Source organism: Microtus pennsylvanicus, chromosome 6 (assembly GCF_037038515.1).
Source record: "Microtus pennsylvanicus isolate mMicPen1 chromosome 6, mMicPen1.hap1, whole genome shotgun sequence".
In the NCBI taxonomy this organism is placed as follows: domain Eukaryota; kingdom Metazoa; phylum Chordata; class Mammalia; order Rodentia; family Cricetidae; genus Microtus; species Microtus pennsylvanicus.
Genome location: NC_134584.1, coordinates 73501197 through 73516470, shown reverse-complemented (window position 1 = coordinate 73516470; position 15274 = coordinate 73501197). Strand labels below are relative to the sequence as shown.

Here is a 15274-nt window from a genome sequence, read left to right as displayed (position 1 = left end):
AGATATATTTCAGTTAGGTATTCTTCAAATCTTTCGAGACCTTCAGAATATGGCATTTAAAATGCTTTAAGAACTTAGGACTTTTCATGACAATGAGACACATCTGCTCCTGGCAGCACCAATTACTTCAAGAGGAAGATGGGCACCAAAGAGGCTCCTTATGGAATTGGTTAGACATCTGGGCAAGTAACTGCTCTATCCTAGAGTGTTTGCTGAGCTGTACATGCAAGACCTGCAGAGAAATGATTGTTGAACTTGCCTAAAAGTGAGACAATTCTTAAGAATTCCTGCTTCATGTTCTGGTTTGAAAATGGATTACAAAAACACAAACTTGTCTGTTTCTCATGTGTCTTTTTGCTTTGAAACAGGGCCTCACATTGTAAATCAGATTGACTTTGTATAGGAGGAGGGCCTACTTGTTTGTTCTGGCTACCTGGCTAGCTTAGCCCTGAAATAACCACACAGAAACTGTATTTATTAAATCACTGCTTGGCCCATTAGCTCTAACTTCTTATTGGCTAACTCTTACATCTTAATTTAACCCATTTCTTTTAATCTGTATATCACCACAAGGTCGTGGCCTACTACCAAAGATTCTGCACATCTATCTCTGGCAGCAGATGCATGGTGTCTCGCTGACTCTTCTTCCTGTCAGGATTCAGTTCTATTTTCCCTGCCTACCAAAGTTCTGCCCTATCAACAGACCAAGACAGTTTCTTTATTCATTAATGGTAATTACAGCACACAGAGAGGACTCCCACACAAAATTTGAGTTTAGGCCCCCTGATGTCATCCTTCCAAGTAGCAATGACAGCCCTGTAACAGAAAACCCATTCAAATGTTCTTAATTCTACCCATGTTTTTCAGAAGAGGGGTAGAGAAAAGAAATGATACATATTTGAAAGAAAGAATTAGTTTCATGAGGCCCTTCAGCAATTTTGGAAAGAAAAGATACAGTAGCTTGCAGTGCCATTTCAATTGTATTTTAATAAATAAAGACTGTCTGAAGATCTGAGACTAAAACAGTCCCATTGGTCAGCCTTACAGACCAGATTATGGTAACATGTACCTTTAATCTCAGTAGCCATACTAGTTGCCATAGAAACTGGGCATTGCACGCCTTAATGATGGTAATGCATGCCTTTAATTCCAGCCCTATAGAGGATTATAAAATAGGAGGAAACAGCTCTCAGACACAGTCTCATTCTGAGATTCCAGACACAGGATCACTATTTCAGACTGAGGTTGAGTTAAGAGCCAGTGGCTGGCTGTTTTGCTTTTCAGATCTTCAAGTTGAACCCCATTTTCTGATCCTGGTTTTACTAATCGCACTTCAGTAACTGCAAAAGCATTAGCCATAATACCATGAATACAAAGGTTAAAATAGTGCTTAATGTAAGACTGTTTCTTGAACTATCACCTGGGTCACAATACCTCATCTTTTGCCACATACAAATAAACCATTAGACATTGTTGAGAAGATAATTATTTTTGGAAACATCTTAGTTATTAAGTGTCAATTTCCATGTTTATCTTCTCTAACCAAAAGAAGTAGTCAGAATTTGACAAGATCCCAGAGCTCATAGAATTCTTAATATTGGAAGGTGTTTGGTTCATGGATTATCCTTCACATGTTTACACTCTACTGGATTTGTTTTGTCTAAAGCCATAATTTAAGCTATAAGGGAGAGGAACGACGTTATGTATTCCAGTTGGAACAGAGCCAAACAGCCTCTACTACAGGGTCAGGAGTTGTGAATTTTCAAGCAATGGTATCAAACAACGTCAGAACTGCTTCAAATGCTAACAGTCAGGAGAACAGTTTTATCCACCTTTGATATATATATATAATGACTTTACAGTTAAAATTTGAAATGAAGGATGCCTTGGCAGAATGAGATCTTTTTTTCTTTCCTAACAACAGCACACACAGGCTTCTGAGTGGTCCTCATAAGCCTCTGACAAGTAGGACCGGCTTTAATGATCCATATATCACAAAGACTGTGGTAGCAACTAAGCCTACACCAATAATGCCTGTCTATTTAAGATACGATTTTAAAGCTTCCAAATTATAATACAATTGGTCAGAAAGACAGCATGGAAACTACTTTATCGTGCACTTTGCTGTACCAGAAAAGATTTCCCTTTGTTTGCATCTAGTTTAATCTCTACATCAATCGAGAATGACATCACAAAGTATATGTCCCCTTTGAAGAATAAAGGACACTGTGATTTCAGACATAAATTTCCTGCAATTTATCTAATTAAAATTAATTTAAAAGATAACTAATTTGGAAATATATTTAAAGGGCAGTGTTGGTAAAATGATTAAATAATGGCCAATACTGTCATGATATTAGAAATGAAAAATGTTAGTTTCCATATGGGAATTCATTATTTAATGGTTTTTAAAGGAAATGGAATGAAATCTTACATTTATTTTCATTGTAAAAAATTTGCATTTCATAGAAACAAAAATTTTCAATACAAATATCATTGGTAAGAAACATTGTAAATTAAGGTCAGTCGGGTGGTTCACTGGGTCAAAGCTCTTGCTGCAATCCATGGTGACCTGAGCTTGACCTCTGGGACCCACAGTGTGGAAGTAACTCCTCAAAGACTTTTCCTCTGGCCTCAATAAACACACTGTTAGATACATGAATTACACACACATATACACACATGCACACTTCCTCACTAGCAACGCTGAAGGCTAGAACGTAATACAAAGAAACACTCTGAAGTACATTTTCATCGATATTGGTAGGTTGGAGAGAACACAGCACATGGCAAGTCCCAATTCTCAACTCCTCCTTACATATAAATGCTCCAGAACAGAAAAGGAGAAGGAAGAGAGCCCAAACTTACAAAAGCACCTGCTCAATAGTGATAATGAAAAGAAAAAATAAGACCACCACTGTATGTTTTTATGTATTCAGTCTTTCAGGACCATATAGCTACTAACCATTCAAAATGAGGCATTTTCTTCTGAGGAAAAGTGGTGAGATCTACTGAGAATATCTGCCAAGAGAGCAGAGGGCAGGGTACAATTCTTCCCTAGCAGTTCTTTGAGTGAACAACTCACAATGAATGATTCCCTGACTGGGACGCTCTTCCCAGAAGATTGCTTCTTGTGTGCCAGCAGATTAATCCTCTAAACATCAGCAACAAGACAGAGATGGAAACCAGTGCCCTCTGGAGAACAAAACTATTACAGGGCATTTCTGTAACAATGTAGGCCAACACTGGTAGTACACAATGGGGTGCCATCAATCAAAGCAGACATTCATGAGCGCAAAAAAGATATACCTCAAAGCAAGGAGAATTGCTCTTTTTGTAACTTTTTATTATTGTTTTTATTGGGCTATATATTTTTCCCATTCCCCTTCCTCCATTCTCCACTCCACCCTTCCTCCTCGCCCTATCCCCCATGCTCCCATTTCTTTATATCTTCTTTTTGTGGTTTTTTTTTTCTTTGTAGTTTTGGAGTCTGTCCTGGAACTAGTTCTTGTAGACCAGGCTGACTTTATATCTTCTATCCACTTATGAGTGAGTACACACTGTGTTTGTATTTCTGAGTCTGGGTTACCTCACTCAGGATAGTTTTTTTTTTCTAGGTTCATCCATTTGCTTGCAAATTTCATGATGTCATGTTTTTTTTAAGCTGAGTAGTACTCCATTGTGTAAATGAACCACATTTTTTGTATCCATTCTTTAGTTGAGGGTCGTCTAGGTTGTTACAGGTTCTGGCTATTGCAAATAATGCTGCTATGAACATAGTTGAAAAAATGTCCTTGTAGTATTATTGAGTATCCATTGGGTATATGCCCAAGAGTTCTATCTCTGGATCTTGAGGTAGATTGGTTCCTAACTTTCTGAGAAATCATCATACTGATTTCCAGAATGACTGTACAAGTTTGCACTTCCACCAGCAGTGGAGGAGTGTTCCCCTGACTCCACATCCTCTCTAGCATAAGCTTTCCTTAGTATTTTTGATCTTAGCCATTCTGACAGAGAATTGTTCTTACAGTGTCTCTACTGAACTAATGTAGATAAAAACAGTTCTCTTCCCTTTGTCTCCAATTCTGAATGATCTGTTATTCTAGGCCATCACTGCTCTCCTTCGATGGTGCATTCTCCTGAAAACATCTATCCCTTCCTACCATTGTATTTGGGTTCTTTTTATATTTGCCATGCTCATAACAAAACAACTCTTGATTCTAATCAGAAGACATTCAAAACTGAGCTCTGTTTTAAAATTGAAACTATCTAAAAGGTTCCTCTCTGAGGGTTACTATGGAGATTTTGTTTTCAAGATTTCTGACTAATATTCTTCAATCACATCTTAGTTCAAGATAAATTTTTTAAGACTAGGTAGGTGGTTCAGTGGTCAAAATCATTTGCTGTGTAAACATGAGGATCCAAGTTCAGATTTCTAGATTCATAGGGTGAAAGTCTGTAACCCCAGGGCTCCTCCAGAGACATGGAAGGCAGATCAGGAGAATTCCTGGACATGGCTAGGTCAACTAACCTTGTGTACAGAGCAGAGAAATAACAGAGACTCTGAAAGTTGAAGGCCACTGACCTCTGACCTCTAAACCCATGCACATGGGTACATGTGCACCTACAGAATTCACATTTACAAACATCATTGCATAGATACACACAGACATAGCATAGTTCAAATACATATAAAATAATCCCTAAATTTGTCAACTGTTCAATAAGTACACCTTACTTGCTACATAATTATTTAATATTGCAAAACAGGAGTCACAATTTTAAAAGCAAAACAAAGAAAATGATAATAACTATTACAGAAATTACCTCATCTGATCCTTTATTTTCTCCTGATTTAGAGGATGATCCAGAGTTCGTTTTGTTAACATGCTAAAAATATAAAAGCAGAAAAGCAGGTAATAATTAATAAAGGAAGGTGATATAAGACAATTGCATCTTTAGAAAGATCAAATGCATAAACAACAACAAAACAAACAAGAAAACAAGCACCCCTTTTATGTTCCCTAGAGAATATTGGAATTCTCCATTATTCAGAGGCTCTAAAAACCAAAGGATCATACAGATATTGATTTAGGAGTCAGGAAATCAGTTTATAACTAACCATGTGCAAAACTGATGGTAATGCCTCTTTGGCATCTAATCCCCTGCAAGTTTACTTCTCATGGATTTCTGAAGCACAAACTGCTAGTAGGGGAAACATCTGGCTCATTATTGAGATGAGATCTTTTAAAGACCATATTGTATGTGAAGCCATACTTAACCATTTGTTCAGCATGGGCACAAGCAGATAGTAGTGAAAGAACAAAGGTCTACAACCTTACAGGTCACCCATCAGTTCCAAAAGTTCTAAATTTTCTTAGCGTTCTTCCATCAAATATTCACCAATATGAAATTATAACTATGAAGAGAAAGACCATGCATGTAACTGCTACTATTTGTGATTTTAAATTTTAATTATGTCCATGAATAGAATCATCATTATTTTCCTACACAATAAAGAAAGATGTAAGTATTTTATATCAAATCAGTTAAATGTTTTCACTGAAATTCAAGTACAGCAAATTCAATGATGAAAATAACTGACCATAATTCATTTATTTATATTGGTGAATAAAATATGTGGGGATGATACACATCATATTTGACCCAGATCAGAAACCTACAGTACTCTTTCTAAAAGATAACACAGAGGACTTAGTTTATTGCTACCACATGTGGCTGGTAGGATGGTCACAGAGGAAAGAAGCATGGGGCAGGGAAGGAGTAACAGATTCCAAAATAGAATAGACTATATTATTAAAGGACCACATCTGAGGGAAAAGAAACTAGTGACAATATTAGGGACTAGGCATGTGTTCCCCTTTGTTCTCCGTAATGACTCTAGGGACCACACACTGTCGCCTCATCTATGGATAAAGAGAGTTGATGCTCTACTCTGCCAAGATACTTAAAGATTACAGTCTAGTCGAAGATTGCCATATAGAACCAGGTATAATCTATATAGGATTTTGTGATTTGCATCTAGTCTTTAGGGTAATATAGCTGTCTAACATGAAAGCAAAACAGCAGAGCAATACATCTTCTGATTCTAAAACCAATCTGTAATATGTGTGAATTAGAGGAAAAGTCAAAGTCAGAAAAGAGCAAGAGGGGAAAGTACACAGGGCTAAGACAGAGAGAGGTGGCCAATGCTGCAGGAGTTTAGTGGCAGATGTGTGTTTGGGACGGGTAATAGTTAAAGACTTTTTCTGTCTTACATCAAGGAGGAATAATCCTCCAAATCCATTCTATCCCATACACTGGCAGAAATTTGGCAAGGACAGCTGTCCAGAGTCCTCATGCTAAGACATAGTATTATATGCTTGAAATAGTTCCCCACAGCAAAGACACAAACCTATGAGGAAGTTAGGAGTCTACAGGGCTGCAGCAGGAGCTCTTATCCTGCTGCGAACTTCCACTGGGCTTCAGCTTTGCAGAAACCGGAGACCTCTCTTAGTGTTATCTAGACACACACGGGTCCACGCACAGACAAGTGGGATATAAACAAACATCTGCCTACAAAGAAAGGCAGAGAACCAGGAATTCCAGTAGTATAAGAAGTGCCTAAGGCTAGTGAGACTAGTGTGCTTCTGAAACCAAGGATTTAAAAGAAAAAGATAAAAAGTTTCTTTCAGGAGGGAACAGATGCAATCTGTAAGAATTGTTGCATCAATTTAGAAATAAACTTTAAAATACTGATCATGCACTTTAATGAGTAAATTACATGGTTAATGAGTGTGATGTCTAAAAAAAGTTGCTTGAAAAATTGAAAATGTTACTTGAAAACTGTCCTTCAACTTGGAGATAGGTCACTCAGATGTACACAGTCACGCCCAGAAACTTAACGGCAAAACTGTGAAGCAAGAACAAGCTTTTCTTCAGAGCCCTAGATCTCCCCAGCACAAGAAACTCAGCTGTCAGAGCTGTCACAAACTTGGGCAAGATTTGTTCCAGTGCCCTCCTGAGGACAGAAACCACCCGGTTAGGCTAGCAAGGTTTCCCTCCCGCCCAGCATGCTACAAGCACTGAAGGAGTTTTGGAAAACACTTGAGCCAGTGTGTAGGATATTAGATTGTGCCTGTGTAGGTCAGGAAGTAGATCTATTTTTCTAAAATTCCTCTGCTATTTCTATTATGCATCCAGAACCAGGAACAACTGGTTTTGAAGGGAGTCTTACAGACACCATAACAGAACTCTTTGCTTCTTAGAACACCAACTGAGCTGGTATTATGGGGAGTTTCCCAGGGTCAGGCAGGCTATATAGTTCTATATAGTCTGGGGAAACAGACTGCTCAACCATGGAGCTCAGTGCTCTATTTTCACACCTGCATCTCTGGTCCAATTCCAAGCCTTGTAGGAAAGGACCTTCCTATGTGTACTACTGTCTGTCTCTCAGTAAAGCAAACAAACAGCTACTTGATTGGCACTTGCTTACTGATGCCTATCTGAATGTACACATTGCCTTTCTAACCAGATGGAAATTATATCCTCTCTTTTTATGGTCATGGCAGGCGAGACTATGAATTACAAAGCTTGTTTAAATGCATTTATTTCCATAAACTTTTAAAAATCCCATAAGAAGTATGTCTGGTCATTTTAGGTCACTAAACTAGATAAAGAAGGAAGGTTGAGAAATAGGTTTAAAATTTAAGAGTCCATGTGCAAATTGAAGCTTTCCAAAAGAATACAACAATAAAACCTTATATGCTTGTATGTGCTTTGCTAGTTGAAGCCAAAGGGCCGAGATGTAAAGCTGCTTTTGCTTTAAAATGGTAGTCCTGGCTGTGCACCTGGAGGTGGCTTCCTTCTGCCCCATCTCTGTTGGTATCAGAAATCTTGGCTGGCCAGTTCACAGAATGGATAATCTCAAACTGGGTTTGGCCAGTAGTGTCTGTGAGAATCTAGAGCAGTGATTCCCAACTTGGGGGTTGTGACCCCTCTGGTAGTCAAATGACCCTTTCACAGGAATCACCTAAGACCATCAGAAAACAGAGGTATTTACACCATGACTCATAACATTAGTAAAATCACATTTATGAAGTAGTAATGAAAATAATTTCATGGTTGGAGGTCACAACATGAGGAAACATTAGGAAGGTTGAGAACCACTGACCTAGAGTGATATGAATGTATAGGCCTCCCCCACTCCAACCTTCTCTGTGATCTCAGGGCCTCTCAAGGATATACTGTCTGCAGGCCAAAAGAATTGTCATTTTGGTTTCTACACGACTTAGTTCCTCCTGCCTATGGCTATTGTAGCTTCTCCAGCTTCTAAAGTCTGATTACCTCACCTTTCTCTGTTGGTTTTCCGATCTTTGTTTTCTAGGTAGCCTATTCCTGTCTCACATTCCCCTAGATTTAAAAGCTCAGAATCACATCTGTCTCTTAGGTGATGCAATAAACTGACAGACTAGAGAACCCTGAAGGTTACGTAGTCTTAGGTAAATAATTGAACCTTTTAGTTTCTCCTAATTTAATAGAGCAAGGTAACTATCCCAGTATATTTTCAATTTTAAGGTGGAACCTGGCCCAATGTTCGGTTCTTTTTCTGGCTTATAATAGTTTTTATTAAGAATAATTGAAAAATATGTTATTGCAGAAATAATAAGATTTTAGAATTTTCAATGCCCACGTTTTTTGCTGCACTGGCAGAGGGAATATAGTTAACAACTATAAAGAATAGAAGTAGGCCTCAAAGACAAAGCTGTTCATAAAAGTACAATCAAGTGATGCCATAGCTCTTCTTGATATCAGTCTGATTGTGTGAAATGTATATGAGAACTAAGCATAGATATGAAAGTTTCACTTTCTAAGTCAGGAAAGAGCTGGGAAAGGTATTTCATGTTTTACTATCTCCAGTTGCCATGGTGAGCGTTTGTTTGGTGCTCTAGCACATCACTGTGCATGAGACTGTCTCTTACCAGATCATACCAGAGCACATTAACTGCATGTAGAATGAAAAGTCCATTCTTTTCAACGGCCTACAACTTGGCTGTGCACGAAATACTTAAAGTGGCAATTCACACGCATTAAAATATGTGTACCAGCGGATCTGATGATAAAGCAGGACTGGCACAATCTCCGTCATTAATGACGCAACTTGATTTGTGACAGACAGTTCATGATATCCTTTTTCTTCTGCTTGTATGTAAAGTTTTACTAAGAAAACGTTTTGAAAACTTTAGGTGACTCTTATCTCAGGAATATTTGCCGCATTGAGTTATCCAAGCGCAAAATCCTAGCTATTCTAGTTAAAACTGAAAAATGTCAAAACTCACAGAAAAGATAACTATATGTAGTTTACTAACTATAAAAAAGAAAAATCAGTGAGTGTCCATTAGAAGCTAATGTTGTGGGAACAAAATTGAAAATATCAGAGAACATGGACCAGTAAGATGGTTGACTGGGTAAAGACACTCACCAACAAGCCTGGTAACTGAGTTTGGTTCCTAGCAGCCACACTGCAGGTAAGAGAGACCGGGTTCCCCCAACTGTCCTATGACCTCCACATGAACACAATGGCATACTGATACCACCCCTGCCCCACCACACACTCCCCCTGAATGAACTAGAGCTCCTTCTAAAGTGATAATTTATCCAACCAAGTTTCTTTACATGGAACACTTTTTGCAATTTTTTTAAACTGGTAAAATCTGATAGACATTTTTTCAAAATTATGATAGTCATAAAACTTTCTTAATAAGTTTTCTTTTTTATTATTTTATAAATAATATCAATCAAAATTTCCACTTTTTCCCCTCCTCCCACTCCCTCCCCCACTCCCCCATTTATCCTCCCCTCTCCCCCTTCAGTCCTAAGAGAGGGCAGGGAACCCTGTTCTGTAGGAAGTCCAAGGCCCTCCCCCCTCCATCCAGGCTTAGGAAGGTGTGCTTCCAAATAGAATAGGATCTCAAAAAGCTAGCACATGCAGTAGAGACAAATCCCAGTGCCATTATCATTGGCTTCTCAGTCAGCCTCAATTGTCAGCCACATTCAGAGGGTTCAGTTTGATCCCATGCTCGTTCAGTCCCAGTCGAGCTGGATTTGGTGAGCTCCCATTAGAACAGGCACACTGTCTCAGTGGGTGGAAAAACCCCTCTTGGTCCTGACTTGCTCATCTTCTCCCTCCTGCTCTTCACTGGATCTTGGGAGCTCAGTCCAGTGCTCCAATGTGGGTCTCTGTCTCTATCTCCATCCGTCACCGGACGAAGGTTCTGTGGTGATTTTCAAGATATTTCAGTCTGACTACAGGACAAAGCAAGTTCAGGCACCCTCTCCTTCACTGCCCAGGGTCCTAGCTGGGGACATCCCCGTGGACTCCTGGGAACCCCTCTAGAGCCAAGCTTCTTGCCAACCCCAAAATTACTCCCTTAATTAAGATAGCTCCTTCCTTGCTCCCATATCCGTCCTTCCTCCATCTCAACCATTCCACTCCCCCAAGCTCTCCCCAACCCTCCCCTTCTCCCTTCTCTCTCCCCCTCTCCTCTTTCCCCCACCCTACGCCCACCCCCATGCTCCCATCTTTTGCCTGGCGATTTTGTCTGTTTCCAGTTTCCAAAAGGATCTATATATGTTTTTCTTTGAGTTCACCATATTACTTAGCTTCTCTAGGATCACGAACTATAGACCCAATATTTTTTGTTTATGGCTAGAAATTTTCATAAAAAGAAAATAAAACAACATGAGGAACAGAACTTTACTGTCATGCTAAAAAGATTTCCATCTTAAAACTATTCCAAAGTGGGAAAAATGAAGGTCTGACTGACCCACCCTGCAAGCCCTGAAATAGCCTTCTTGGAACTAATTACCCCCTTGTTCACCTGGGACTCTCAAATGGACACCCTGAGTTTCCACTCCAGAGAGCCACACCACTTTTTAAAAAGCACTTGCATAATATAATTAACTTTCTGAGAAGTTTGAAAACTGATTAAATAACAATACCATATGTTACTTTAAAAGGCTTTAATGCAATGAAAAATGATCCATTCAAGGATGGCCAGCCAAAAATAGTGACATTTAACCTCTTAATTATTGCTACCCTAAATACTACACCCTTTGTGCAGACCTTATAATTTTGTCCCCATTCCCAAATTCACTGTAGCAAAGTCGTCTGTTTTACCATGGGAGTTTGCAACACTTTGCCCAGCCTGGCTGAAAAGATGGAGTCTTCCAGATGACTGGGCTTCTTGTCTGTGCTCTCGCTATGGCTATGAATCTAATTAAACTAAGAAACACCTTTAATTATCACAAGATAATAGAATCAACTTATGAGTCAGGGATCTGATTAGTAATGTGACCCAAATTTACTATTAAGTCTGATAATTATAATGCTGATAAGATATTCTTTAAATGTAGCTTTTTAATATTTTATGAAGTGACTTTTTTACCATAATCAGAATTTTTTTCAGACAGCGATGGTATTCAGTGTGACAATATACAATACTACATTTCTTTGGTAGGTTTTACAGATAGCATGCTCTTAAATGAACACAACTCTACATTATTCAAATTTTATTGTGCCTAAATTCACATTATTTTTAGCATTTAAAGAATCCCTCTAAAGGTACTCTAATTATAGGATTTACTAGAAGTACTCTGAGATGGAGGTGTGTGCAGCCATCCTTTGGTATCTTTTGGAAACTAACTTCAGGAACCAAATCCTGCAGACACTCAGATGGCTTATCTAAAATGACATGTCACATCTAACCTACGCACAGTCTCCCATGTCTGCTTTATAATACCCAATATTAAGACATTTCAGCAGTTTTATCCTATTTTGTTTGAAGAATAATAACAAAAAAATGGTGCCTGTTCAGTAAAGACACATTTTTGTAAATTATTTTTGATTGTGGCTGAACACATGGACAAAAGGGTCCAACTGCATATCTTTATTCCTTGGTACATAAACAAATAAACTATATATATGTGGAAAATGTATGCATATTTTGTATATACATAGAATATATACAACATATCCTTGTATATGTATTTATATGTTAAAAACTAATTCTGTAAACAACTGGAAAGAGATTTATGAACAAACTCTGCATGCCCCAAAGTTGCATTTTATATATGTATATTGTTGAGAGGAAGTACTACATGACTTCTATTTAATTCTTACAGTGATCTGTGATCACTTATAAATGACTTTTTTTTTTAAAGTTTAGGAACTGTGTCTCTAGAGCTCTCCTGTCTGATGCTGTGCCACTAGCCACCGTGGGAAGTGAATGCTCTTGTGGGAACTGCAAATTGGGAGGTAGAATACACAGCACATCCAGATTTTAAATAATTAACACAAAAGAGAGGTGAGTTACATAATTGTTAGAACATAATTACATGCTCAAGTGTTACCTGGAATGGGGGATGTTAACAAAAATGTTACTAGCATTAATTTGACCTCTTAAAACATTTGTGTTAATGTGGCTGTTAATATTTTTAAAACCATTTGTCGCTCACCGTACATTTCTGTTAAAGTCAAAGCTTGATCACAGGCATGCTGAAGATTCTACAAGTTACCATCAAGCAGAAGTCTTTAAGCAATAGTTCCCAAAGTGGATTCTAGTGGATATTTTATCAGAAAGAGCAAAGTGGCTAGCACATTACAGTAGGTAATAAACGAAAAGATTTAGACCATCTTCATCTAAGGAATCTGGCACAATTTCCTTTAGGCAATGCTGAGTTTGGGTGGAGAAGTCTGTTAGTTGAACACCTGTCATAAATATTTGCAGATAATTTAATTGTTGGACAGTTATCACTCAAAGCAAACTTTTGCTCTTAGAACACATCAATAAAACTACATGCTTAAATAGCAAAGAAAAGAATAATAGGGAATACTCATGAAGAAGCACCATTGAACATATGAATGTGGCATGTCCAGAGAATCTCCTCCTTATGTTTATCTTGGCTATTTTACAGATAACGAAAGCTTTGCCGACTGAGTTAAGAGCACGCTAGAAGCTAGCACACCTGGGTGACCAATTTCTAATTCGAACACACAGTTGCTAGATGCAACGACTGCCTACTTAGTAATTAATTTTACCATAGCACATGCTGAAAGGAGGTACACCTAAATTTTTGAAATTCCAGCCATAAATCAACTTATGTCTCTCTGTCAACAAAGTGTTTGTGAAGCCTTTTTTGTTTGTTTGTTAGATTGTTTTTAATTTAATGTTAAAACCTCCTCGCTCCCTGGTTTCAAAACATTACAAAGGCCAGCTTGACAGGGTATCGCACCTAACTGGTAGGACAGACATTCAGTGCACTAACCAAATAGAACACATTTATCCTCTTGCAAAGTAAAATAGAGTAGTGAGATATTCTTATTCTCTCCCATCTCAGCCCATTGTTCACCTCTCTTCATTGCTTTCGTTTCATTTCAGTTGCTCTCTGACGTTTTCTTCTTTTCCATTCCCCTCCCTCCTCTTTCGAGTTTGAAAGTGCACGTCCAGCATTCTTTCTAAGTTTTTAGCTTTATTTAGCAGTTGAAAAACTAGATCTGGGCTCCAGTGGCTCTTGTATCCAGGCATGCGTTCCAAAGGACAGAATTAAGGATTACTTCGCGTTCAGCTTGGTGCACACAGCTCCTAGACTCTACAGCCCAGAGCGCATCCGCATACCACAGAAGGGTGAGCCTCTGCCTTTTGCCCCAGCCTAACCAGGTTTGCAAGGAGGTCGCACCCATCGGTCTCCATCCCTGCCCTAAGAAACTTCTGACAGTATTTCCTCTACCACCCACGTGGGCGAAGTAAAAACACTCCCTTCCCCAACCCAGCCCAGGCTCGTTCTATTTACCGTCTTGTACCACCAACTTGCGAATGCCATGGCGCCAACCCAGACTTGCTCTTGCCGTGCGGCTGGGGAATCCGTCGACGACTCAGAGTGAAGTGGTGGCCCCAGGCTGACACTCCCAAGCTAGGACCTTGCTGGCACCCCGCTGAGCGCCTCGCAGCTGCTCGGTGGGAGGGTGCTAAGGGGAGGGACGCTAGAATCCGCCCACCGCTACCGCGGCCCCGCCTCATCCGACTTGGCCTGAGGCTGGTTAGGGAAGAGGTGTCGGTTCTTCAGGGTGCCACTCCCTACAGGTTTGGGGGCGACTTCACACAGAGGACAGGCCCCCTTATCCAGTGACGCGAGTCACTCTGGAGATCCCAAGTGAACTTTACCCCCTTCCACGCCCATCCGCACGCCTGTTTCACTAGCCCACTTTTCTCCACGAGCCTCCACTAACGTACCCAGTACGAAGAGCCTCGGGCCACCTGCTTTCCCGCAGGCACTGAGCCCTGATCCCTTCCCGGACCCTGGAAGGTGCCAAGCCCCGACAGGTTAGACAACGCCCCAGGACTGAGGCGGGCCACTCCTGGAGCAGGATCCCTCTGCCACTAGCCCCGGGGCAGCTCAGACTGGAGAGCTACTCACCTCCTGGGTGTGGCGGTCTGCAGCAGCGCGCCGGGGCCTGGGGGAGGCGGCGGGCTTCCTACCCGGCTGGGACATTCTGGGGAAGGCGCTGCGGGCTCAGCCTCAGGGGTAGGCGCAGAAGCTACCAGACGCCACGGCCGGAGCTCGGGGCGGGAGTGGCAGGACGGCGCTGCGAAGTAGCTTTCCGACCCAGCCCTGAGCCCGCGCCCCGCTCCCCTTTGCCCTGGTAGGCCCTCCCCTTCCTGCCCGCAGCTCACAGCGGCCGGCCTAACTTGACAGTGGCCCAGAACCGCAACTTAACGCCCTCCGCTCCGGGTTTGTACCCTCCTCGGAAGAGCCCCAGAACTGTCTCGGTGGGACACAAACTGGGAGAGCCAAAGGTTGCCGTTCCCGGGGCGACTTTAGGCCGAACTAGCGATTGTGCAACCAGAGAGTTAGACTGGGGCGTGGCTTAGACCCTCTTTAAGAAGAATTTGGAGGATTAGACACCTTTCCTTCAATCTGTCATTAACTCAAATGTAGCCTAAGTTTGAACTGTTTGAAAGCGGATTTTAAAAACAAATAGGTCTCTGAGTGTGAGCATGCACTTGGGTACTTGTGTGTTTTATGTCCTTTTTATTTATTTATTAATAATAATTATTATTATTGCAATTCTGCAAGTTTCCTAATGTTTTACAAGCAGGAGCCTGCCGGCTCTGGTCCAAATCAGTAGATAAGCACAGATTTTAAACTCTTACATCCTTTTGTGAAGACTATGGGTTTTGTGTCTGAGGTTGTTTTGCTTTTGTGTTGGGCTGAT

General features: G+C 40.4%; 1 protein-coding gene across 11 annotated transcripts in view; it reads right to left on the bottom strand.

Annotated features, from left to right (window-relative positions):
* The window catches only part of Cast (calpastatin), a 92810-nt gene extending 78061 nt beyond the window's left edge, over positions 1-14749 (bottom strand). For 4 of the 11 annotated variants that reach the window (XM_075976453.1, XM_075976462.1, XM_075976455.1 and 1 more), the window contains exons 1-2: positions 14476-14698; positions 4828-4890 (exon numbers count right to left, since the gene is read on the bottom strand). In XM_075976453.1, coding sequence (XP_075832568.1) covers positions 4828-4890; positions 14476-14550 — 138 coding nt within the window. In that variant the 5' untranslated portion in view covers positions 14551-14698. Of the gene's footprint in view, positions 1-4827; positions 4891-13851; positions 14003-14475 lie in introns of those variants that run through there. The other 7 variants (XM_075976456.1, XM_075976457.1, XM_075976463.1 and 4 more) reach the window with 4 other exon arrangements.
* Positions 14750-15274: the final 525 nt, after the last annotated feature.